Source organism: Geotrypetes seraphini, chromosome 10 (genome assembly GCF_902459505.1).
Source record: "Geotrypetes seraphini chromosome 10, aGeoSer1.1, whole genome shotgun sequence".
In the NCBI taxonomy this organism is placed as follows: domain Eukaryota; kingdom Metazoa; phylum Chordata; class Amphibia; order Gymnophiona; family Dermophiidae; genus Geotrypetes; species Geotrypetes seraphini.
In genome coordinates, this window is record NC_047093.1 from 53,252,331 (window position 1) to 53,276,058 (window position 23,728).

The following is a 23,728-nucleotide window of genomic DNA, read 5'->3' on the forward strand; positions in this document are numbered from 1 at the left end:
CCTCTTTTGCATGCAGGAAAGAACTTTTCTAAAATTGCATGACCGCATGTTTATGTAAAAAGTAGGTGTTTGCAGGGGCAGAGTTGTAGAACAAATTTTATAAAATATGCAGGTATGCACCTAGAGTACACACATAATTACACCATGGTCAGTACAGGTGGAAACTTGTGCATGGACATATGTGCAGTAGTGGGGCTGGTTGTTACATAGCAGGTGTCATGTTATAATGTTACCCCTTTGCGTAGATTTATTTCTAAACTGACTGTTTTATAGCAGGGTTTCCCAAACCTGTCCTATCATCTCATGCTTATTTATTGGAGTGGGGGGGGGGTTAGGAGGCCCGAGATTATAGATATTCTAGTTTGCTCATTTCATCTTGTCAAGTTCTCTCAGTGTTTTTACTGCCATCTAGTGGACAAGGGATCCTCTTACTATCAGGCACAGTTGAATTCTATTAAATAGTTTGTGGTTCTCTGCAGTTATTCATGTCCCCCCATTTCCGTTCTTTCTTTTTCAAAGCATAAAAGGGAAAGGTGCTTGCTAATACCTTCTAATGGGCTTGCTGGATTTTCCCCTCACCCTTCGCAGGTACCAGCAGGTCGTAGATGCTCAGGAGCAACTGAAGGACTCGGCAGAGGAGGTGGCAACAGAATTAAAGCACACACTTACCAGTGTTCAACAGACCAGCAACAGAACAGCCTCTCCCACACCACTGGTCAGTGTCCTGTTAGGAGAAATCCAGAAGTGCTGACACTTCCTATTACTTGGCATGCTTAATATGTATATGTAAATGAGTTATGCAAATTGAGACAAAACTCAAGTAGAAGTTACTCCTACCATAATATCTAAACATTTGATAGAAAAAAAAATCAACAACCCCTGGATTCTGCAAATGGTGCAAGAAATTGCATGTTATTTTATAAAGATCCATGTGACTCTTCACTTATGTAGAGATCCTATGGACTGTGAATATACGGCCCTCACCTCGTCTGCTCTTTGGACTGTCGCCCTCATATCATCCGAGGCCAGCGGGCTTGAGTGCCTCTCTTCATTGGTCCATCTTGTGTGCTTTAAAATGTATTTTCCTTAAATGGTTGGACACTGAAGCTCCCAATCTCCCCATGTGGCGTTCTCAGATGATTCTTCTGTTGGCTTGGGAGCGTAGATATGTGCCTGATCTTTCCACATTGAGGGGGGAGCGTTTTACGGCTGTTTGGGAGCATTTTTGGAACACCATGACTCCAGTGGCTCGCAGTCGTATATTGAATTGTTGATTGCACTTTTGCTTTACTTATTTGTGTTGATATTTTATGTATTTGCCGTTGGGACCCGTTCCTGTGGAGGGTGGAGGGGTGGAGGAATGTTTTATGTTTAACTGTTATTGGAGCACTGCTTGTTGGGCTGAATCTTGGTACCTGTGTTTTACCTGCTCTGAAACTAATAAAAATGATTTTGCCATAAAGATCCATGTGCAAATCTTATAGTATGCAACTAAAAAGTGGGCATGGCCATGGGATGGACATGGGTGGGTCGGGGGCGTTTACTAAAGATGTGTGCAGTATTACTGAATAATGGGGATATGTGCCTAATTTATGCACCAGGTTTCAGTTTGTGTAAATCTTTGTGCCAAAAGCCTGGCATGAAAATTGGCTTTAAGCACTATTCTGTAAACGGTGTGTAACTTAGAGCCATTAAATCAAGTCCTAACTGAAAATACAAAAAAAAAAAAAAATCCATTTAACATAGGTACTACTGATTGCTTATGAGACCAGCCATAGCCTGCCAACTTCCACTTCCCTTACACCAAGTCTCTGATGTAATCACTAATGTTTTGATGAATCTTTGACTCTTCATGCCTACACTGGAAGAGTATTTCCAAAGCAGTAATTCCCATTCATGCCCTTCCACAGCCACTAGGCGGAGAGATGGAAGCTGTGAGCGGCAAAGTTAAGGAACTGGAGTGGGTACGAGTGCTGAAGGAACAGGAGGTACAGGAGATCTGGCAGCCCCAGCGCGAGAGATCCCAGAGGCTCCTGCAGAGAACACAGCAGTTTAAAGAGGTGATGGTCAGGCTAGCCCAGTATCCAAAGGAAGTTTTACACTTCAGCAGTGGCTGCTGAATGTACAGAGAATGTGGTGCAGTGGTTAAAGCTACAGCCTCAGCACCCGGAGGTTGTGGGTTCAAACCCACGCGGCTTCCTGTGACCCTGGGCAAGTCACTTAATCCCCCTATGCCCCAGGTACATTAGATAGATTGTGAGCCCACTGGGACATATAGGGAAAAATGCCCGAGTACCTGAATAAATTCATTGTAAACCATTCTGAGCTCCCCTAGGAGAACGGTATAAAAAAATTGAATACATAAATAAAACTTCCTTAGTCTTGGATTGTCAGTCTTTATGGTGACAATTCTTTAAAGTCGCTCCAAAGAAATACACAAAGTGCTAGTTTCATAATGGCATCAGGGTTGTGCGGTATTGTGTTACCTGTAAAGCGTTAATTATATTATCGAAGCTATTAAATAAGTCACTATAGTTAATTACTATTCCCCCCCCCCCTAATATTCAGACTGCGGGAGATCACTGGCAATCTGCAGTCCGTAATGAACCCAGAAATTCATGACGGCACCATATTCAGCGACCGACATTGAAATTCCACTCTACTTTTGGCCGGCCGAGACATTGCCAGTTAGGCCAAAATTCAACAGACAAAAATAGACCACCCTTGAAGACAGCTCTGTTTGGCCAGCGAGCTGCTGAACATTGGCGATGACCAACTTTTGTCACGCAACATAGCCGGTCACCAGCCAATCCGCTAAGCCAGATATTCAGTGGGAAATTACCATCTATTTCCTGCTGAATATCGTGGGATAAATAGTTATGTGCTATGTAGCTGGTCAGGAGCCATTCCCAACCAGCTGAAAAGTGCTGAATATCAGCCTCTGTTACTTTAGTAATACTAACGGCATGTAACATTATTACTCGAGCTACTCAGGGGCATTGCCAGAGCTCACTGATGGGGGTCTTTAACTGGTGCTTAGTAAAAATGATCAGATCCTATGTAGCAGCAGATTTCTGGAGATGTTCCATGGGGAAAGTGGCACTGATTTGGGAAAATCCCATCCTGATGGACTATGAGGCACAAGGCACTGATGTCAATGGACAGGATCAGGAACTACAAATCCTACATTGCACCAGGACATAGTTTGAGCCCAAAACAGGCCAAAAGGTCTCTTTTCTGCTCTGCTCTTCCCCCATCCTCCCACCTGGAGTCATTGAGCAGCTGCACGATGCAACTCTGTTCCTGCTCCAGATTCCTTCTGCTGCCACTCATCAACCAACTCAGCATCTCACCCAGGAAGAAGAGGACAATGAAGCAGAGAGACAGAAGAGGGCAGCATGGCATCCAGGGGTTGAGGGAACCAGGGGTGCGAGGTCTCCTTCGGAAACTACTGTGCAAATCCTGCCATTTGCCCTGAATCACACACATCAGCAAAGAAAAAGTAATTAGTTACCCCAAGCAGAAAACTGAAATAAGTAACTAATTACTTTCCCAAATGAGTAATTCAATTACTGTGACTACTTTAATCTGAGAAGTACCAGTAACTGTAATAAATTACATTTCAAGAGTAACTAGCACAACATTGAATAGCATTAAGGTGCTTCTAAGTCATTGAACAATATTAGCGCAAAGAGGTTTTTTATTTTATTTTTTATCTATTTATTCAATTTTTTATACCATTCTCCCAAGCATTTTCCCTGTCTGTTCCGGCGGGCTCACAATCTATCTAATGTACCTGGGGCAATGGGGTCACAGGGAGCCGCATGGGTTTGAACCTACAACCTCAGGGTACTGAAGCTGTAGCTTTAACCACTGCGCCACACAGCTTATGCCATGTTGACCCCGAACCTGTTATAAACTGAATTATCAAGCTGCTCTCAATTTTCTCACAGAGCGATGTTCATTTGAAAAGATTTGTAAAGATAAGAAAAAACAAAGTATTTTCATACAAGTGTTTGAAAGACTGTAAAGACATTTATTTATTTATTTACTTTTGTAATCAAACTTGGAGCGTAACCAGAACTAATAAAGTTGCAACGACTGAAAAATATACTTTGATTCATCACTAGAGGGCGCAACTCTCTTCTTGAAGAACTCTATACCTCTGAGTGACTTTCAAATGTGACGGTTACAATCCTGAAGTTTGGTTACCAATTTGAATGAGAAGACAGTTCTTTTATTTGAACTCTAATATTTTTCTGACTTCCACTAATATTTAACTATTAGTACCCCAGTGACATTATAAAGAAATTATGCCATGTTGATGGCAGGTGTAAGTGCTTAAGTGTGCATTCAACTCATATAATTCTATAAGTTGTGCCTATTGCTGGGTGGAACCCCCATGACACAATCATGGTCCAACCAATGTACAACCTACTTGCAGTTGTAAGCTAAAGAATATATGTGTCAGGTCTATAGAATAGCACCTAACCCTTACACACGTATTTTCCAGTTAAGGGAACCAATCCCACATGTAGGTGCTAGTGTTAAGTAAATACCCCCCCCAAAATATGGGGTAATGCTGATAAATAGCAATATTTCAAGCATCTGAAAAATCAGTGTCCAAACCACGTCAAAAACTATAATAAACACCTCCCACAAACATTTCAATGGATAATTCCAATTGATAATGAGTGGACCCCAGAAACGGGGTGAAAAAGACCTCAGACACCCAGGGTTTGGCAACAGTAAATACAGCATTTTTCAGTTGCCATCACTTACAGGATGACTTCAATCATCGGTCAAAAACCCTCCCCCACTACTAATGCTCAATGTCCATATCATCAACTTTTCAATTATGTATTTCAAATATTCAAAAAGCAGTTGTATTAATAGTGTTCCTCATTCAGCACAGCATATCATCATAAAAACAGGCACTTACCTTAATATGACTTTCCCAATGGGAGCCCGTTTTGCCGATGACTTCTTCATGGGAATATGGTGCTTCTGCTAACTCATTTGGCTGCTCCATCAGTACTGCTGCTCCACTGATGATGCACAATTGGCTCCTTCATGTAGGTGCACCTTAGAATCATCCTTTTCACAGATAGCATTAGGCTGAAAATCTCTTTAACATTATGGGTTCAAGATTGTTGCGATTATACATCAGACATTGTATCGTGCTTCCCCAAAGATCTTACAAGAATTCTTCCAGATCTATACACCGAGAAGAGAGCTTAGAGATGTAAATGGGATGAAATTAAGTTTGGAGGGTAGAATGTTGACTATGCATGCTAGGATCGGAGCATCAATGATATCTGTGACTGGCTTAGAACTATGGAATGCCTTGCCTGGTATCCTGCAATTTTATATGGGGAGGGTGAATTTTAAGAAAATGCTGAAAACTCAATTATTTTGCAATGCCTTTTTATGCTAGGTATATTTCAGTTGATTATCGTCTTTTAGAATTTTTCTGACATCAATGTATGATTTAAAGCTTGCTTGTATTTCTGCCTTGATTGAATTTGTGCTCTATCCCTATTATAACAGGGACGATTAACGATGTTGTTTAGACATGTCTATGTTATTTGTGATAATCGGAGGGAAACAAGATTTTATGTATGTGGTATGGAAACCGCATAGTTGTATGCGGTATATAAATTTTTAAATAAATAAATATTCAAAGTGATTTAAGTGGCCAGGAGAGGCTCCTACATTTCAAATCGTTTGTGCGGGCCTATCTGGGGTTAGTGCTACTGAATATCCCTTCTAACCATCCCTGCTGAAACTGACTAGTTTGTAGGCAGTCCAACGGTGGAGTTAGAGTAGAGTGAAAACTTAGCCAGTGAGCACTAATTCTCAGCCCACTAACCAGCTAAATAACCATATAAAGTTAGGACAGTATAACAGCGGGTTAATTAAACCCCAGTCTGAATATCAGCCAGTGCCCAGTTAACTTCTGGATTGGTGGTTATACCTAGATGTTCGATGCTGGTAGCCATGCATGCCCTGGCATCGAATATCTGGAGTTATTTCAGCTTACAACTGGAAGCAGTTTGCCTGCTGCTTACCACAACAGACAGAATATCAGGCCCTATCTGTATAGTGAAGAGGAGGAGGGCGGACAGAGTATGGGCAGTAAACATCTGGGTAGTGGCAACATTTAGCCACAATCTGGATAAGTTAGTATGCATTTAGTTTAGGCCTACAGTAAACAGATAGCAGCAGCTGTTCGTCTAGTGGCATTGTATACACAAATTCATTTAAATACCTGCACTGACATTTTAAGTAATGTTTTGGTTGCCACCTTTGAATTTAGGCCCAAGAAAATGAGGGCAGATGAGGACCCTAAGACCCAGTCAGTCTTTACCCAGTTCAATCTCTGGTATAATCCTAGATGCTGTCTGTCTTTCCTTTGTGCTTCTCCCATATTATTTTGAGTTTTGTTACCACTTTTTCCTTCAACCTTTCCCCCAGGAAGCTATTCCATCACACTTTCTATGAAACAGTATTTTCTGATATTACATGTAACCCTGCTCTGAAGTTTATCCCTTCCCTCCTTTTTCCCCTGTGTAATTATTGTATCCTTCCTCATCGTCTGCTGCTCTCATCTCTAGTCCTAGTGGGGTCTTGCTATGTCCTTGTTTCCCTTTCCCTCATTTTTTTAAATTCTTTTTAAAAATTGATGTGAACTGCTTAGCTGGTTTTAAGAAAGGTTTGGACAAATTCCTGGAGGAAAAGTCCATAGGCTGTTATTAAGACATGGGGGAAGCCTCTGCGTGCCCTGGATCAGTAGCATGGAATGTTGCTACTCTTTGGGTTTTGGCCAGGTACTAGTGACCTGGATTGGCCACCGTGAGATTAGGTTACTGGATTTGAAGGACCACTGGTCTGACCGAGTAAGGTTATTCTTATGTTCTTAGACTGTATTTGTGATATAGATAGTATAGCAAATAAAATTGAACCTTGAACATCAGAGCCTCTTGTTCTAGGGCAATGATTCCCAAACGCATCTTGGGGACCCTCACCAGTCACGTTTTCAGAATATCTACAATGAATATTCCTGAAATAAATCTGCGGGCGGTGCATGCAGATGTGTCATATTCATTGTGGGTAACCAGACAACCTGAGTGGCTGGAGGCCCCAGGACAGCTTTTGTTATTGCTGCTCTGGGCATCCTTTCCACTGAAAGAGCTTTGCTTCTTGTGCATTCATGCCTATCACGTTTGAATGTCTGACTTCTCTTTAATTCAGAGTGTACATATTTCAGTCCTTACCTCATAAAGCCCTTAGTGAAGGTCTTGTGCTGTTTTGATAGACTAGGCTTTTCTCTGGCCTTTCAGAGCTGCTAGAACTGGACAAAATACTGTGGGCGAGGTCTCCTCAGTACCCTGTAAGGAGGTTATGCACCCAGGCATCCATCTGACCTTGGCCATTGACTTGCCTTGTCATACTAATTTACCATCTTGCAATGAGATGTGGCCACCCTGAAGTGTCTCTTTCTGAGAGATTTGTCACCTTTAGATCTGTGGGATGCTAATGGTGTGTTTCAGGGGAAGGTATCAATGAAATGTCTGACTTCTCAATAAAAAGGTGCAGAATTAAGCAAATCACAGATCAGTCAAATTACCTATGCATACAAGCTTCACAGGCCTGGCTAAGAATAATGGGAGAATCTCACACTTTAACACTCATATTATTATCGCTCATATAATTAAAGAATTGGTTTATATTTTATTTTTTATTGATGGGGGCCTGGTGCTCCTTCCCTTCTGTTTGTTCCTGCCTATGGGATGTGCTTGTGTTTGGTGCCCCCTCTGACCAAACTAATGTTCTGTAATATCCTTCACTCTTCCCTTTCCCTGGGAAGTTTGATAGTCAGCTATCAGAATGTTATTGTATCTCATTCCTCCCCTCCCCCCATGGCCATCCCTGGTTTTACAGAACAGAACACCTCACCTTTGAGACAGAACAGTCAACAAAGAAAGGCAAGGGTGATGTTTTTCCAACCAGTACTAAAGTTTTTATTAAACAATTAAAACGTCCCAATTGTTTAATAAAAATTTTAATACCAGTTGGAAAGACCCCAACCTTGCCTTTCTTTGTTTGACCCTCCTTGGTTTTATCCATCCCTTTTCTCTCTTCTCACGCTTTTAATTGCTGGATTTCTGCTTTCTTTGTATCCACAGCTGCAGGAGAGGTGCAGCTCTGCCCTGACCCTGGCCACATCTTCAGTTGCAGAAGGAGAACAGATTACCACTGCAGCAAAGTCTTTACTTTCTGATTTGGAAGGTAAAAACAGCACCTAAGGCCTCCCTTCTTAAAGCTGCTGTCCAAGGTACTGAGGAAGCCTTTTGGAAGGAAGGGGGAGGGGTAACAGAATCAAGGCGCCCTGTCCATGAAGCTGAAGGACAAAAAGCTCAGCTTCCAGAATCAGCACTTTCCCCTTTTGGAAAGGAAGTTAACCATCCTGTACGTTCTCTGTGATTTAAGGGGAAAAGGTTAGGGGAGCATCTTGATGCACGATGTACACAAACTTAGCAAACTTCACTTGCACTTTAGAAACATAATGGAAAAAGCTCCTCTTGCTATTGATTCATCTGTAAAGTAGTTTTAACAAAATAAATCTGTAAGTTTTGGTATCTGAGGCTGTGAAGCTGAACCCTTTCCTCAAAAATATTTTTATATAGCAAGACCCCACTATATATCTGTATATATATATATGGGGAGATGCTCAAAAACTTGCTGTGGAAATAAGACAGGTTGTAGCTAGTCTTACATGCAAGGCAGCTCAGCCTCCAATGATCAAAAGGGCTCTTGGCAGCTTCTACCAATCATGGTAGCGGTCACCGAGAACTCTATGCAAATGGCATTGCAAGGAGCACTCCTTCTAATGCCCAGAAGGGAATGCCCACCTCTTACTGGGCAAAATTTCCCAGCAGTTCTGAGCTGCCAGTAGCTCTTTATGCATCTGTTGTGTGAGTGTATATATCCTGCACCTATGGTCGGAACGCAGCTATTACGCACAGGACACGCACAACAGCTGCGTCCATATCACAGTTGAAACAAAAAGTACACACACAAAATAAATTGCTTGTAAACTCTGGCAATAGGGAACTGTACTGGTTCTGTAAAGAAGAGCTGTTTCTACCGCTTAGCTCTTGTGCACAGGCGCCTGTGACAGTTCATCCCCTTTTTATTAGGCTATCTAGCATAAATAGAGTGCATATTATTTGCATGCTATTTGTACTGAGCATGCCCTGAAAAATCAAAATTGCTCCCAACCTAGTATATTTTTTTTTACCATGTTGCCAGAGCTTTGTGCATCCTGCCCAAGCCAGCAGTGTAGAGCATCCTTTAGCTGCTGCCGGCGTTATCCCTGGATATTCAGTGCTGAGCATGTCCAAGCACGGGCAGCTCAAATGTCAGAGCGCTTGTTTTGTATATGTAATCCCATCAATATTTAAAGCAATTAAATCGCTCGTGTGGGGTTATCTGCTGAAAATGAGGAAAGGGGAAACAAGGACAAAGTAAGACACCAGTAAGACTACAAAATTTGGGTTCATGCAACCAGCTATCTCATGTGTGATAGTCAACACTTGTCTGCCTAAGCGACACCACATAAAGATAGGACTGTTTTATGCAGTTAAATTTGGCTTCTTAACTCATATAGTCAAGTATTGAACATCTGCATTAACCATGCAAGGGCTGACCTCACCACCTGGACTGCCCATAAAATAGCCAGCTTTCACTTCAGTGGTCAGGGCTGAGATTCAGCAGGATTAACCACTTAAGTGTCATTGTGTATCAGCAGACAACCTCGCACAATTGATGGGATTACAGATACGACACAAACCAACCCTTTGGAGTTTGAACTGGGTTGAGCCACATTCAGAGGTCACAGTGGGCATTATCTGTCCCATCACTTATGCCCACCTTCACCTGCCAAATGAAAGTACAAAGCTGCTCGCTGCTGTTTTTCTGCCTTATCCATTCATTGACTCTTTCTTTAGATACGCAAAGGGCTCTGATGAAGAAGAAAGTCCAAAGAGCAGGGAGGAAGCAGAAGATGGGAACTGTGAAGAACAGAATGATCCTAGATGCCTGGAGAAAGACCAGGCAGGTGGAAAGGATGCTGGGAAATGCCTCTACCCTCTCTACCACTGCCAAGAATAAGGCGCAGGAGGCTGAGAAAACCATCGTGGAGGCTTCGCAGGTCAGGGAGGTTGAGGCTCTGCATGTCATTCCCCCTGATTGCTGACTGAGCCACCTGAGAGGATGTGACCACTTGTTTCTTCTTCACAGAGCTCCAAGGGGTTACTGCCAGAGGTAAAACAGACGCTCTGGTACTCCCATGATCTTGCAAGGAGTGTCAATGGAAGTCTTCAGGAAACACTCAGACAGCTTCAAGTTTCTGAGATTCTCCAGAAAGACTTACAGAAAGCAGAGGAGGTATGAGTTTTGTAAAACCTTTGTTTAAAAAAAAAATGAGAATTTTCTCTGTGAATTGTTTAGTCTGTCTGCTTCTGTACACATTATCTCCCATATCTTTCAACCCACAGTAACAAATGAGCCAATATTCAAAGCAAGCCATGTGTTCCCCAGCACTTGGTAAATATATAATTTACCAGTGCATGGATTTTTGGCTTCTTATATGGACCAAATCTTTATCTAAATAGCCTGATGCTATCCATATCATAAAAGAGAGGAGAGCCACAGAAAGTATCTAGCTAGCAGCAATATTCAGCCATATCTGGATAAGTGTTACTTTAAATTTAGGTGTTAGCATTTCAATTAGCATGGTAGCTGCCAACTCTTAAAATTGATCTCAGAATTTTCTGGATAGGTTAATGCTGGAATAGGAGGGAGAGATGGAGAGAGACAGGACAATGCTGAATGGAGGCAAGAGGGAGAGATTAAAAAATAGCGCTGGATTGGGGGCAGGGAGGGTGTCAGACAGAGAGATAGGGTGATGGTGGATGGGGAGAAGAGAGACACAGAGAAAGAGATGGGTTGATGGTGGATGGGGAAAAGAGAGACATGGTGAGGTGGCATCCGTATATTAAGCTATAAACTAAAACCCTAAAGACAATCAGTTGCCAATAATGTTAAATACAATACCGAAAATGTAATTGGCTAACACCTTTTTTCCTTTGGTGAGAATGTTTGAACTTTACTATATACTGGGGAAAAAAATCAATATAATTGACATTAGTATGGGCACAACTCACTTTATGAGAGTGAAATCTGGGCCCAGGCAGTAACTCATAAATGGGGCAGTTCTTATTTAATTTATTTTTAATTTAATTTAATTTAATTCTTATATACCGCTAATAACCATGAGGTTTCTAAGCGGTTTACAAAAATGATGCATTAAAGATACAATAAATAAAAACTAAGTAAATAAGATAGGTACTTGGAAATTCCCTAACTGTCCCAAAGGCTCACAATCTAACTAAAGTACCTGAAGAAACAGTATGAAAAATAAAAATAAAAATACAGAGGTAGAGATAGAGATAGAAATGAAATATTCCAACAAGTAATGAATAAATAATTTAAAGATAGAATTAAAATAATAATTAAAGTAAACAAAATAGAGATAAAAATAAGCATAGAGAGAAACAGAAACCCACTCCAAAAAAGCGTCTGGTGCTGGTCATCTATGAATTACTGCCCGGGCCCAAATTTCACTCTCATAAAGTGAGTTGTGCCCATACTGATCTCCATTATATTGATTTTTTTTTCCAGTATATTGTAAAGTTCAAACATTCTCACCAAAGGAAAAAAGGTGTTAGTCAATTACGTTTTGAGCATCCGTATATTAAAGCATTTATTGCGATTATGTCATTTTTTAATGTTCTAGGCAAGGTCATTAGCAAGAGTCGCCGAAACAGACAAGGCACCAGCAAGCCTTCACACACTGGCCACTGTTGGTTGAATATTGACCCATAGATGGCCATATATGTATGGGATTGGTTTCCAAAAATGTTAAGACGGTGACCCTATGATGCATGGTTAACTTGCTAGCTTTTTTCTCTACCACTCTTCCCCATCCCATCAAATTTCATGCAACTACATGGCTAAGAGAACGTTAATGCTTAGAAATTCATTGTCCTTCTTATTTAAATAATTAGCATGTGCTTAAATTTTTCCTGAAGGCATTGGGAGAAGAGTACAGGAAGAGAGAAATTCTGTTCTGTGCGGCTCAGTGCCCACAGTTTTTCTGCTTCAGCCTCCCCAAACAAGAGTCACCGGCTGCATATGATGAGAGACATTTGCATGTGCAAAAAACAAGAAAAAACTGCAGATCAAAATGTACAAGATGCAGGCTACGTTTATTTGTACCAAATATTAATGCAGTCATTGATATCACCTTACTACAAACCAAGGGACCCAACGCGGTCCGTGTTTCGGAGAACACACCTTCTTCAGGGGTCCATGGTGTAAGATAAACCACAATGAGAATGGTATAAAACAAAAGCCTGTGTGAATGAAATGCAAGCCAACAGTGCAATGCCAAAAGTAGACTGGCGGCTTGCGTGTCATTCACACAGACTTTTGTTTTATACCATTCTCATTGCGGTTTATCTTAAACCTTAACAACCATGGACTCCTTGGTTTGTAGTAAGGTGATATCAATGACTGCATTAATATTTGGTACAAATAAACATAGCCTGCATCTTGTACATTTTGATCTGCAGTTTTTTCTTGTTTTTTTGCTCTTGCCTATTGTACTGCAGACTTTGTTGGATCTGGTTTTTTTTTTTCTTGTTGTTTTTTTTATCTTTATTCATTTTATTTCTTTCAACAAGTGTACAATATTATTACAAATGATTCACATAACTCACTTGACATTCTTAAACAACGTTATTATACATATTTTAATTCCCCCCACCCACCTCCCATCCCTCCCCATATCCACAAAATAATCTATCCAAACATATACATTTTGTTAGATCTGTTTGTTGTGTGTTGTCTGAGAGACATTTGCATAGCATGGGGGAGATGGTAGGTATGTAAATCTCCCTCATACATATGAGTATCTATTAAGAATATCCTAAAAATCTTCTCTTCAGCAGCCTTTGAGGACTGGAAGTGAATACCACTATAACAAAGTAGCGCTGTCCCCTTAGACTGCACAGATAACAGTAAGGACCTGATTTACAACCGATTTTTGCATAAAATCATCTTGCCAATCATGAAAACATCTGGTAAATCATGGACGCAAGATGGACCGTGTTTCGGCTAAACTGCCTGCATCAGGAGTCCTAAAATATATAATATTATAAATTGCCATGTAACATAAATAATACAATGGTTAGAGTAAAAAAAAAATACATAAAAATAATAATAAATAAAATGAAGATAAAACAAACAACAAAAAGAGGCACTGGAAATGTCGAATCCAACTGATGGTCACAATGTCTTTTATTAATGACTAGTTTTTTAGCCCGTTACATTAATGGGTGCTAGAATAGATGGGTAGACTTAGGCATTTCTTTCTCTCTGCCCTCTGCCTGTCTGAATGTCTTTTTTTCTTTCTTTCTCTCTGCCCCCTGTCTGTTTTCCCTTCTCCCTTACTTTTACCTACCCTATGTCCAGCAGCACCCCTTCCCTGCTCCCCCTGTCCAGCAGTAGCCCTTCTCTGTTCCTTTTACCCCTTCCCTGCTCCCCCTGTCCAGCTGTAGCTCTTCTCCGTTCCTTTTACCCCTTCCCTGCTCCCCCTGTCCAGCAGTAGCCCTTCTCTGTTCCTTTTACCCCTTCCCTGCTCCCCCTGTCCAGCTGTAGCTCTTCTCCGTTCCTTTTACCCCTTCCTTGCTCCCCCTGTCCAGCAGTAGCCCTTCTCCGTTCCTTTTACCCCTTCCCTGCTCCCCCTGTCCAGCTGTAGCTCTTCTCCGTTCCTTTTACCCCTTCCCTACTCCCCCCTGTCCAGCAGTGGCCCTTCTCCATTCCTTTTACCCCTTCCCTTCTCCCCCTGTTCAGCAGTAGCCCTTCTCCGTTCCTTTTACCCCTTCCCTGCTCCCCCTGTCCAGCAGTAGCCTTTCTCTGTTCCTTTTATCCCTTCCCTGCTCCCCCTGTCCAGCAGTAGCCTTTCTCTGTTCCTTTTACCCCTTCCCTGCTCCCCCTGTCCAGCAGTAGCCCTTCTCTGTTCCTTTTACCCCTTCCCTGCTCCCCCTGTCCAGCTGTAGCTCTTCTCCGTTCCTTTTACCCCTTCCTTGCTCCCCCTGTCCAGCAGTAGCCCTTCTCCGTTCCTTTTACCCCTTCCCTGCTCCCCCTGTCCAGCTATAGCTCTTCTCCGTTCCTTTTACGCCTTCCCTACTCCCCCCTGTCCAGCAGTGGCCCTTCTCCATTCCTTTTACCCCTTCCCTTCTCCCCCTGTTCAGCAGTAGCCCTTCTCCGTTCCTTTTACCCCTTCCCTGCTCCCCCTGTCCAGCAGTAGCCTTTCTCTGTTCCTTTTATCCCTTCCCTGCTCCCCCTGTCCAGCAGTAGCCTTTCTCTGTTCCTTTTACCCCTTCCCTGCTCCTCCTGTCCAGCAGTAGCCCTTCTCCGTTCCTTTTACCTCCCCCTGTCTAGTAGTACCCCTTCTCCCTTACCTGCTCACTGTCCAGCATCTGCTAGGCTGCTTCGCATTATCGAAGTGGGCTGGCCTAGCAAATGCCCCGCGGTTGCTGCCGCTGCTGGTCCGGGGATGAGAAGGAGAGGCGTCGTCAGAAGTCAGCCGGCATCGGAGATCGGGGCAGGAACGTTGCTGGGGAAACCGCCGCACACGTCGCCAAAGGCTCCTACTGCACATGTGGTGACACGGCCGCACGATGTTTCAACTGCGCATGCGCGCTAAGGGTATTATTACAGCGGATAATCACATAAAAACATATAAAGTCCTGACTAGGATCCAAGTCTCGGCAACAACGTCACCTTCTTCAGGCGACAATAACAAACTCAAGACGTGCTGCAAACCGTGCGTGTGAACGTGTTGCCGTCTCTGCTTCACAAACCAAAAATGAAAGCCAGGTCCTTAAGGATACTATAAAAACAAAATGTATAATTGAGAATCTTTCATGTCACTCATCATAAAGAAATCAGTAGTAACAAAACCATAAAGATTTTCCAGACTAGTACAAACATGATGCCAAATTCAATTCTTTGCATGGATTTTGTTCAAAAACAACAAATCTGAAACCACTTAAATCGGATTCTAGGTGTTATGCAATTTTCTTGTTAACACTAGAAACGTATGTAGCAAGAGAGCTATTAGTGAGACCAAGTTGCAGGCTGAGTTCTGCACAACCGAGGTCTAGGTACATTGTGGGATTGGTTTTGGGTGGAACATTGATGTGTGCACTTTACATGCAAACATGTTCAGCTGCAACTTAACTTTAGCCGTGATTTATGCAGTTTTGTTGGGGCAATTTTATAAAGAATTGTAGGTGCCTTCTTGCCCTCTCTTCCCAGATGAGATGTTATGGTCAAATATATTTTATTGAGCAATCAAGAAAACAACAGAGCAACACAATAAGTTCAAAACCAGCTCAAAAGAGTTTGAAATGTCCCCCAAAAGAACCTCCCCCCCCAAAAAAAAACCCCAACCAAAACACACCCCTCCCCCCCCCCCCCATTCCCACCCCTGGGTCCGCCTTCCAAACACAAAATAGCAAAGAATCAGAAAAGCAAGTTATACACTAAAAGTAACAAAAGGATAAGTACAAACAAGAAGCATCAATTAAGTATCCGGCTACGAGCCAGAGGGGTCAAAGTAGTCCAGAAAGGTTCCCAAGTGGTCTGGAAAAGGCGGCCCTGGCGAGATGACAAATCAGTCACATCCCTTCGCTCCCACATCAAGAGAGAAATCATGCGGCTCCTCCAAAGGGAATAGTCCGGAGCCTCAGCTTCAAGCCATTTCAGCAGGATGCATTTCAGAGCAATCAGAATAGACCACTTGAGGAAAGCTGCAACTCCCTTGGAACGTGGGAAGTAGTGAGGAATAGTGCCAAACAAAAGCAAAGGTGAGCTGCGAATGGTGACATGCCAAAGATTCTCCACAAAAGCAAAGATAGCAGTCCAAAAAAGCTGTACCTGAGGACAAGTCCAAAACATGTGTCCCAAGCTTGCTTCCGGAGCCTGACAACGAATGCAGGCTGCGTTTAGACGGAAGTGATTTTCTAACAATGAATTAATTTGGGACCAAATTAACTTCCAAAAGGCATTTATATAGGGACATATTGTAAGACGCTGCTGGTTGGGTGTTGGACATCTTAGGTGTACTATTTGCTCACACCTACAAAGTGTGTGCATGCTTTTCCCTGTGCAAAACTCCAGAAGATTTTCACAATTAAATTAGTGCTCTGATAAGTAACTTAGGGAATTTATGCCCTTATATTTATATTTGTTCTTTACCACCCCCATTTTCTTCATTTATGTACATACATAGAGATGAATTTTCAAACACATGCATGCAAAAGTGAGTCCCTCCCCAGCTTTGCACATGGGAATATTTCTGCTCAATCCAGACACATTTATAAATATACAGTATAGGCTGCACACACTCTACATGCATATCAGGCAAACAGCTTTAGAAAAGCCTCTTCTGCCCTGTTATCCCTCAGAGATACTTCTGTACTGGTTGGGAATTGCTGGTGGATGCACTGTATAAATCTTTTATTTACTGTCCTTTTTATTTAGTGGTATTGGTAAATATTTTCTGTTTCTTTGCTGGGGAGTAAGGTAAAGGCTGGAATGAGGAGTGTTAAAAAGACTTTCCTAAATGCCTGGCGCTCCCTGACACTGGACATGGAAGCATTAACAGATCTGCTTGGTGCTTTGGGTAAGAGGAGTTCTTGATATCTACTGCCACACATGAATAAATGAAACAGCACTTACCTATAGAGTGCCACTATAACTTTCACACGCGACCTCTTCCCCTGCCTATGCGGCTGAGAAGCTCTTTCTTTTTACATTGATCGTAACAGCACATGACATTAAAAGTACTAGATGTGACATTTCCAATTACTTTGTTTCACACCCTTCGACTAGGATCTGCCCTGAAACCATTCTTAGCCAACTCTCTTATACTGTATATGTTTAGTTCATATGTATTTGATATGTCATAAATAAGTTAGTCACCACACAAATAATATTCATATATTCTTAATATCAGAAATCCTGTGCTTCAATTTTTCAATTCAAAAAAAGCGGAAGAGACCTCAGTGTTGTCATAGAGAAAGACATCCTTGGTCTCATATAACACCGCTTCAATTTTCACTATTTTCACCATTCATATTGCATTAGAATAATAGTATGGGGCTCATAATCAAAACGGCTTTTTAGACATATCCAGGGAATTTTTAGGCCTCTGAATCCCACTGTGCACCCATAGCTGAAAGGGGTATTTTTGTAGAAGTGGTTAGGGCAGGAAGTGGGACTTAGTCATCCTACAGGGATAATCGAGACTGCCTAGACGGAACTTATGTTATGACTTAGATGATGTAAAGACATTAAAAGTGCCCAAAAGATATCCAAAGTGACCAGATAACTACTGCAGGGACAAAGTAAAGACCCCACCACACACACACACACACCCCATGTTCACTGACCACGTCACCCCCCCCCCCCCCCCCAATAAAGTTCAGAATAAAAATGTACATACCTGTCTTCAAGAACATCAGCACCTGGCATAGGAAAGCCTAGTAGAGCTGCATAAAGGTGGCTTAAGTAGTCTGGAGGGTGGGCTAGTGAACCATAGAGAGGAGGACCCAGGCCCATAAGCCCCTTAACCACTACATCAATGGCGGAAAATGTGAGCCCACTAAAGAAAACTCAAACCCTTCTCTACTGCCATATAGGTACCATCTGCAGCCATAAGGACTATTGGGGTTGTGGACAGGTGGCTATAGTGGGTTTTGGGGGTGCTTTGGGGGCTCACCATGAACTATAAAGGAGTTCTGCTCAGTTGCCATGTCTTGGTGGTCAGTCCATCACACTGCTGGTCCCTCCCACGTCCAAAAGGTCTTGTTCTGGACGTTTCAAACTTGGATGAAGTTTTGGTCGAGAAAGTGGTATAAATATAGACGTAGTGGCAGTCCAGACAATCAAATGCCTGGACAGACGTAAAGATAGATGATTTTTGAAAAAAAATTTGGGGAATTTACTTTTCTAGAATGGACATTTTGCCGCTGCCGACTTTGGGTGACTAATGCCCTAAGGACTTAGATTTTTTAAAATTATGCCCCTCTATGTGTCAAGTTAGGATAAAAACTTGTACCAAACCAACTCCCCCCCCTCCCCCCATGTACTATAACTATGGCAAATTGTAACCTGTTATATTATATATGTTAACCTGTAACCTGTTCTGAGCTCTTTGGGGAGGACGGGATAGAAAATGAATTAAATAAATACAATCTTACCCCCCCCCCCTTTTTTTACAAAGCCGTGTTAGGCTTTTTTATTGCCGGTCGTGGTGCTAAAGAAAACTCAAACCCTTCTCTACTGCCATATAGGTACCATCTGCAGCCATAAGGACTATTGGGGTTGTGGACAGGTGGCTATAGTGGGTTTTGGGGGTGCTTTGGGGGCTCACCATGAACTATAAAGGAGTTCTGCTCAGTTGCCATGTCTTGGTGGTCAGTCCATCACACTGCTGGTCCCTCCCACGTCCAAAAGGTCTTGTTCTGGACGTTTCAAACTTGGATGAAGTTTTGGTCGAGAAAGTGGTATAAATATAGACGTAGTGGCAGTCCAGACAATCAAATGCCTGGACAGACGTAAAGATAGATGATTTTTGAAAAAAAATTTGGGGAATTTACTTTTCTAGAATGGACATTTTGCCGCTGCCGACTTTGGGTGACTAATGCCCTAAGGACTTAGATTTTTTAAAATTATGCCCCTCTATGTGTCAAGTTAGGATAAAAACTTGTACCAAACCAACTCCCCCCCCTCCCCCCATGTACTATAACTATGGCAAATTGTAACCTGTTATATTATATATGTTAACCTGTAACCTGTTCTGAGCTCTTTGGGGAGGACGGGATAGAAAATGAATTAAATAAATACAATCTTACCCCCCCCCCTTTTTTTACAAAGCCGTGTTAGGCTTTTTTATTGCCGGTCGTGGTGCTATTAGCTCTGATGCTCATAGGAATTCTAATACCGCCATGGACAGGTACATAAAATCCTAACACAGCTTTGTAAAAGGGATGGTTAAGTAGGTAAGAAGATAAAACTCAGAGAAAACAAGATGGAGGGAACAGGGGAAAGAACTAAGGGGGAGAGTCAGTAATAATGGGTCTTTAAAAATGTTCATTAGAGCACTGTGGTGGCGTAATAAGGGGTGGGGCAGGGGACAAACCATCACAGGGCTGTCTTGGTTCGGGCGCTAGCACCTCTCCACCCCCCATGCCTTGCTCACGCCCTCCCTTCCCCCTGTATCTCTTTAAATTTTCACCAGCGCAAGCAACTTCTCTGGCCTACTTCTCGTACTGGCCTGGCTCCCCTTTCAAATCACTTCCTGGTCGTGGGGCCAGGAAGTGACATCAGAAGGAAAGTCAATGCCAGTGCAAGCAGCAGACTAGAGAAGCTGCTTATGCTGACAAAAATTTAAAGAGGTACAGGGGAAAGGGAGAGCACGAATGTGGCATGGGGGGCAGGGAAAGAGCGGTAGGTGGAGAGGAGAGCACGGGAAGGTGCCACTGCCCCGGGCGCCTCCTACCCTTGCTACGCCACTGGAGCGGTTCAATACAATAGGTTAAGAGAGAGGGAAGGAGGTGAGAGCCAACAGAGGGAGAGAGCAATATCACAAAAGCAGAGATCTGGGTATGTAGCTTCAATGGACTACTGTAAATCAACATCAGGACTTTTTTCAGGGGGTACTCTGTGGTACTGAGTAGTGGAATCTTTTCCATTGCTCAATAAAAATGACCCACGTTCCCCAAGCATTAATTTAAAAAAATCTCAGGTTCTGCACACTTAGCACTGCCTTTTCATAGATTCTACGGTTAGTGTAATGGGGCCTGGCTACTGTGGGGTGGGTGCCTCAGTAATCATCCCTCTCCTGAAGAACGGCCTGGTGTTTGAGTACCAGCACCTTTTTTGCTATAAAAACTGCATTAAATATATAACAAGACCAAAGTGATAACAACAGTAACATCAATCTTGTCTTCTTACCCATCCCCTAGAAACACTGGGCCAGGATGGACACAGTAGCAAAGTGCTGAACAAGAGCTGGGCTGAGCTGGAACTTCTGCGGCAGCGACTGGCACAGTCCGGTGCCCTGGACCAGAAGCTGCAGCAGCTCCAGCAGGGAGCGGAAGAGCAGAGGTTAAAGATTCAGGAGTACGAGCAGGAGATTAGCGAGATCCAAGCTGAGAAACTAAGCCTGGAGGACATCGTCCGCACCTTGCCCAAGGGCTGCCCAGTATAAATCTGAGCAGGCGACATCTCCCAGATCTGCCTGCAGAAACAGCCTTTGAACCTGACAATCAATGTGCTCTTTTTGAGAGAAATGAAACCTCTAGAATTATTCCAGATGTCCTCCGCATGACCTGGGATCTGAAAATGAGGCTGCAATGAGATATATCTGTTGTGATAACAAAAATGATCAAGATTGTGGGACAGAGGACTGAGAGGTTGTATTTTTTTTCCAGTACATACGAGATGATACCTCTTATGCTGTAAGAACATTAGTAATTTAAAGCATGCAATCATTTCATGTCCAAAGTTGGTTTAGATCAGGGGTCTCAAAGTCCCTCCTTGAGGACCGCAATCCAGTCGGGTTTTCAGGATTTCCCCAATGAATATGCATGAGATCTATGTACATGCACTGCTTTCAATGCATATTCATTGGGGAAATCCTGAAAACCCGACTGGATTGCGGCCCTCAAGGAGGGACTTTGAGATCCCTGGTTTAGATGGTTGGTTTTTTTTCTAGTGGAAATGTTAAAAGACCCCTAACCCTCCTCATCCTGCACCCTTTCTGATATAGGACAATCTGCTACCCTTCCTAAGCAAAGATACACCACTCAGACTGGGATGCTCTTCCTGTGATCTGCCTATGCCTGCTGCTTTTGAATGTACCTAGGGCTGCAGCTGAATCACAGGGAACTGGAGCAGTCACATTTCTGTGGCCCTGTCTGTTTTGCTCTGCATAAGAGGAGCTCAGGGTCTGAAACTAGTGTGTTCAGTGGTGGGAATGACACATTAAAGTTATTGTTATACTTGGGAACAACTGCTGAGGTTTGGTTTCTTGGAAGTATTTTTTTTTTTTCAAGAGGGTTAAGTGGAACAATGTAATCAGCAAAATGTGAACTAGCAAAGGCTGAAGATTCCAGAGATGGGCAATATCCCTAGTACATTGACCCCATTCCTCGCTCTGGATTCTTTAAATAAATTGTTACTAGCTGGGTTTCGGTAGGGAATCCTTTTCTTTGAGTCATGCTTTCCACTTAATCTCTGACTAACTGCACTCTGGTAAATGATTCATCTGTTCAGGCTGTGTTCTTCCTGTTTATGTATCCCACAATACAAAGGAAAAACCACAACCCCACATGTGAAAACATAAACCAAAAAGGAAGTGGGGAAGGGACACAATCAACCAACTTCTGGGACAATCAATTTATTTAAATGTTGTAAATCAATGATACATTTATAACATATACATAAAACAAAGCAGGCATAACAAGGAATTTTTCAATCCTTTTTCATCCTGCCACCAACATGGTCCGTGTTTCGGCTAAGATAGCCTTCTTCAGGGGTATATGAATGTAGCCCAGTAGATCTTGCAGTTCGCAGCATTCTTCAAAATCGTGTTTTTAAGATACCGTGTCAGGCAGCAGCCTCCTAATTGGACATCGAGAGTAATTCTTTTGGTTTGAATTATTTGCATTCTGGCGCCATCTACTGGGCTACATTCATACACCCCTGAAAAAGGCTATCTTAGCCGAAACACGGACCCTGTTGGGATCCACTATGAAAAAGGATTGAAAGATTTCTTGTTATGCCTACTTTGTTTTATGTATATGTTATATATGTATCATTGATTTACAACGTTTAAATAAATTGATTGTCCCAGAAGTTGGTTGGTTGTGTCCCTTCCCTACTTCCTTCTTCCTGTTTATGCCATTCCCAGCAGTAGCCAGTCCTTTGTCAGTTGAGGTCCTAAGAACATAAGAAATGCCATGCTGAGTTAGCCATAGGTGCATTCAGACCAGGTGATATGGAAATATCCAGAACATGTTAATAGAAAAATCTGTTCCGTGTTACTCACTTCCTGAGGTAGGGATTCCCTTGTCTGTCTGGTTTATCATTTTTAAAATGGACCTATCCTGTAAAAGTGTGTCCAAATCATTTTTAATCACTGTTATAACAATGATGGTACAGATTACTTGTGCCCAAGGAAGAAATACAACTTATTTTAGACCTGCTACTTGTTGAGAGACACTCCACGAAACTAATTCTAGTAATTTGGAAGAGTAAAGAACTGTTCTCTATATACCTGTTCCATCCCTTGATCTCATAGACGTCTGTCACAGATCAATAGACTTTAATCTACACACGAATAAAAGAGAGCTATCCTGGATGGGGAAAGCAGGTATGCCTTAATGTAGGCAATAAAGAGTTGGGAGTTAATATTGATTCTACATTAACCCAGGTGATCACACTTCAGAAAAAAAGTCTTTTTACATCAAGTTTCAACTTTTATTAAAATTTGATAAACCGCCCATAAAATTGTGAGTTTGGGTGATAAAACAAACCAAAGCACGGAAACGAAGGGTAATGGGAAAGAAATACAAGTCATAGACTAGAGTAAAAGAAGCCACTTAAGGATTGTACAGTCGGGAGGGGGAGGGGGTCCTGTCTGTGATCAAAGATTGAAGCAGAGGATTATAGGCTTTGAGCATCTTTAAAAAGAAATGTTTTTAATTTGCCTTTGAAATGTTCTAAGACTTAGCAGAACTGTGCTGGGGAGAACCACTGTTGGAACTGTCATATAATTACATTCTGGAGGCAATTTCCTAAAGATATTTTTACCGTGTGTGAAGCTGATTTTACACATGGTAAAAGCCTTTTCTAACATTGTATGACCACTTATAAACACGCTTGCAGGTGCACTGTGGGCCTCTTCTATCAAACTGCGCTAGCAGTTTGTAGCGCGATGAGCTGCGCCATCATAGAGTTCTTATGAACGTCGGGAGCAGCGCGGGCCATTCAGCGCGGCTCTCTGCGCCAAAAACTGCTAGCGCAGTTTGATAGAAAAGGCCCTGTGTGTATGCATTCTCAGGGTTATAGTATTCGTGGAGCAGAGGTGGTATCGCCATACATGCGTATATTTTAGAAATTTTGCAGGCACTTGTCTAAAACAGTGTTTCTCAACTCGATCCTGGAGTACCCCCTTGCCAGTCAGGTTTTCAGGATATCCACAGTGAGTATGCATGAAAGAAATTTGCATACACTGTCTCCATTATATGCAAATTTCTTTCATGCATATTCATTGTGGATATGCTGAAAACCTGAATGGCAAGGGGGTACTCCAGGACTGAGTTGAGAAACACTGCTCTAGAGTGTATGTACACATGTGCACCTATTCAAGGCAGGTGTACATTTGTGCATTTCAGTTTGCACACTAAGGGGCTCTTTCACTCTCCCCTCCCCCCCTTATAGGAAGCCACATTAGTTTTTTTTATCGCCTGCCACTGTGGTATTAACTCCGATGCTCATAGAATTCCTATGTATAGATAGA

The 23,728-nt window shown here is 42.4% G+C and overlaps 1 protein-coding gene across 9 annotated transcripts in view; it reads left to right on the top strand.

Moving 5' to 3' along the window:
• LAMC3 (laminin subunit gamma 3) overlaps positions 1 to 21,214 on the top strand; it is a 77,356-nt gene extending 56,142 nt beyond the window's left edge. For 8 of the 9 annotated variants that reach the window (XM_033961637.1, XM_033961640.1, XM_033961634.1 and 5 more), the window contains 7 exons: positions 589 to 715; positions 1,911 to 2,060; positions 8,190 to 8,292; positions 10,014 to 10,216; positions 10,306 to 10,452; positions 16,723 to 16,822; positions 20,169 to 21,214. In XM_033961637.1, coding sequence (XP_033817528.1) covers positions 589 to 715; positions 1,911 to 2,060; positions 8,190 to 8,292; positions 10,014 to 10,216; positions 10,306 to 10,452; positions 16,723 to 16,822; positions 20,169 to 20,413 — 1,075 coding nt within the window. In that variant the 3' untranslated portion in view covers positions 20,414 to 21,214. The remainder of the gene's footprint in view (positions 1 to 588; positions 716 to 1,910; positions 2,061 to 8,189; positions 8,293 to 10,013; positions 10,217 to 10,305; positions 10,453 to 16,722; positions 16,823 to 20,168) is intronic. The other variant, XM_033961633.1, reaches the window with a different exon arrangement.
• Positions 21,215 to 23,728: the final 2,514 nt, after the last annotated feature.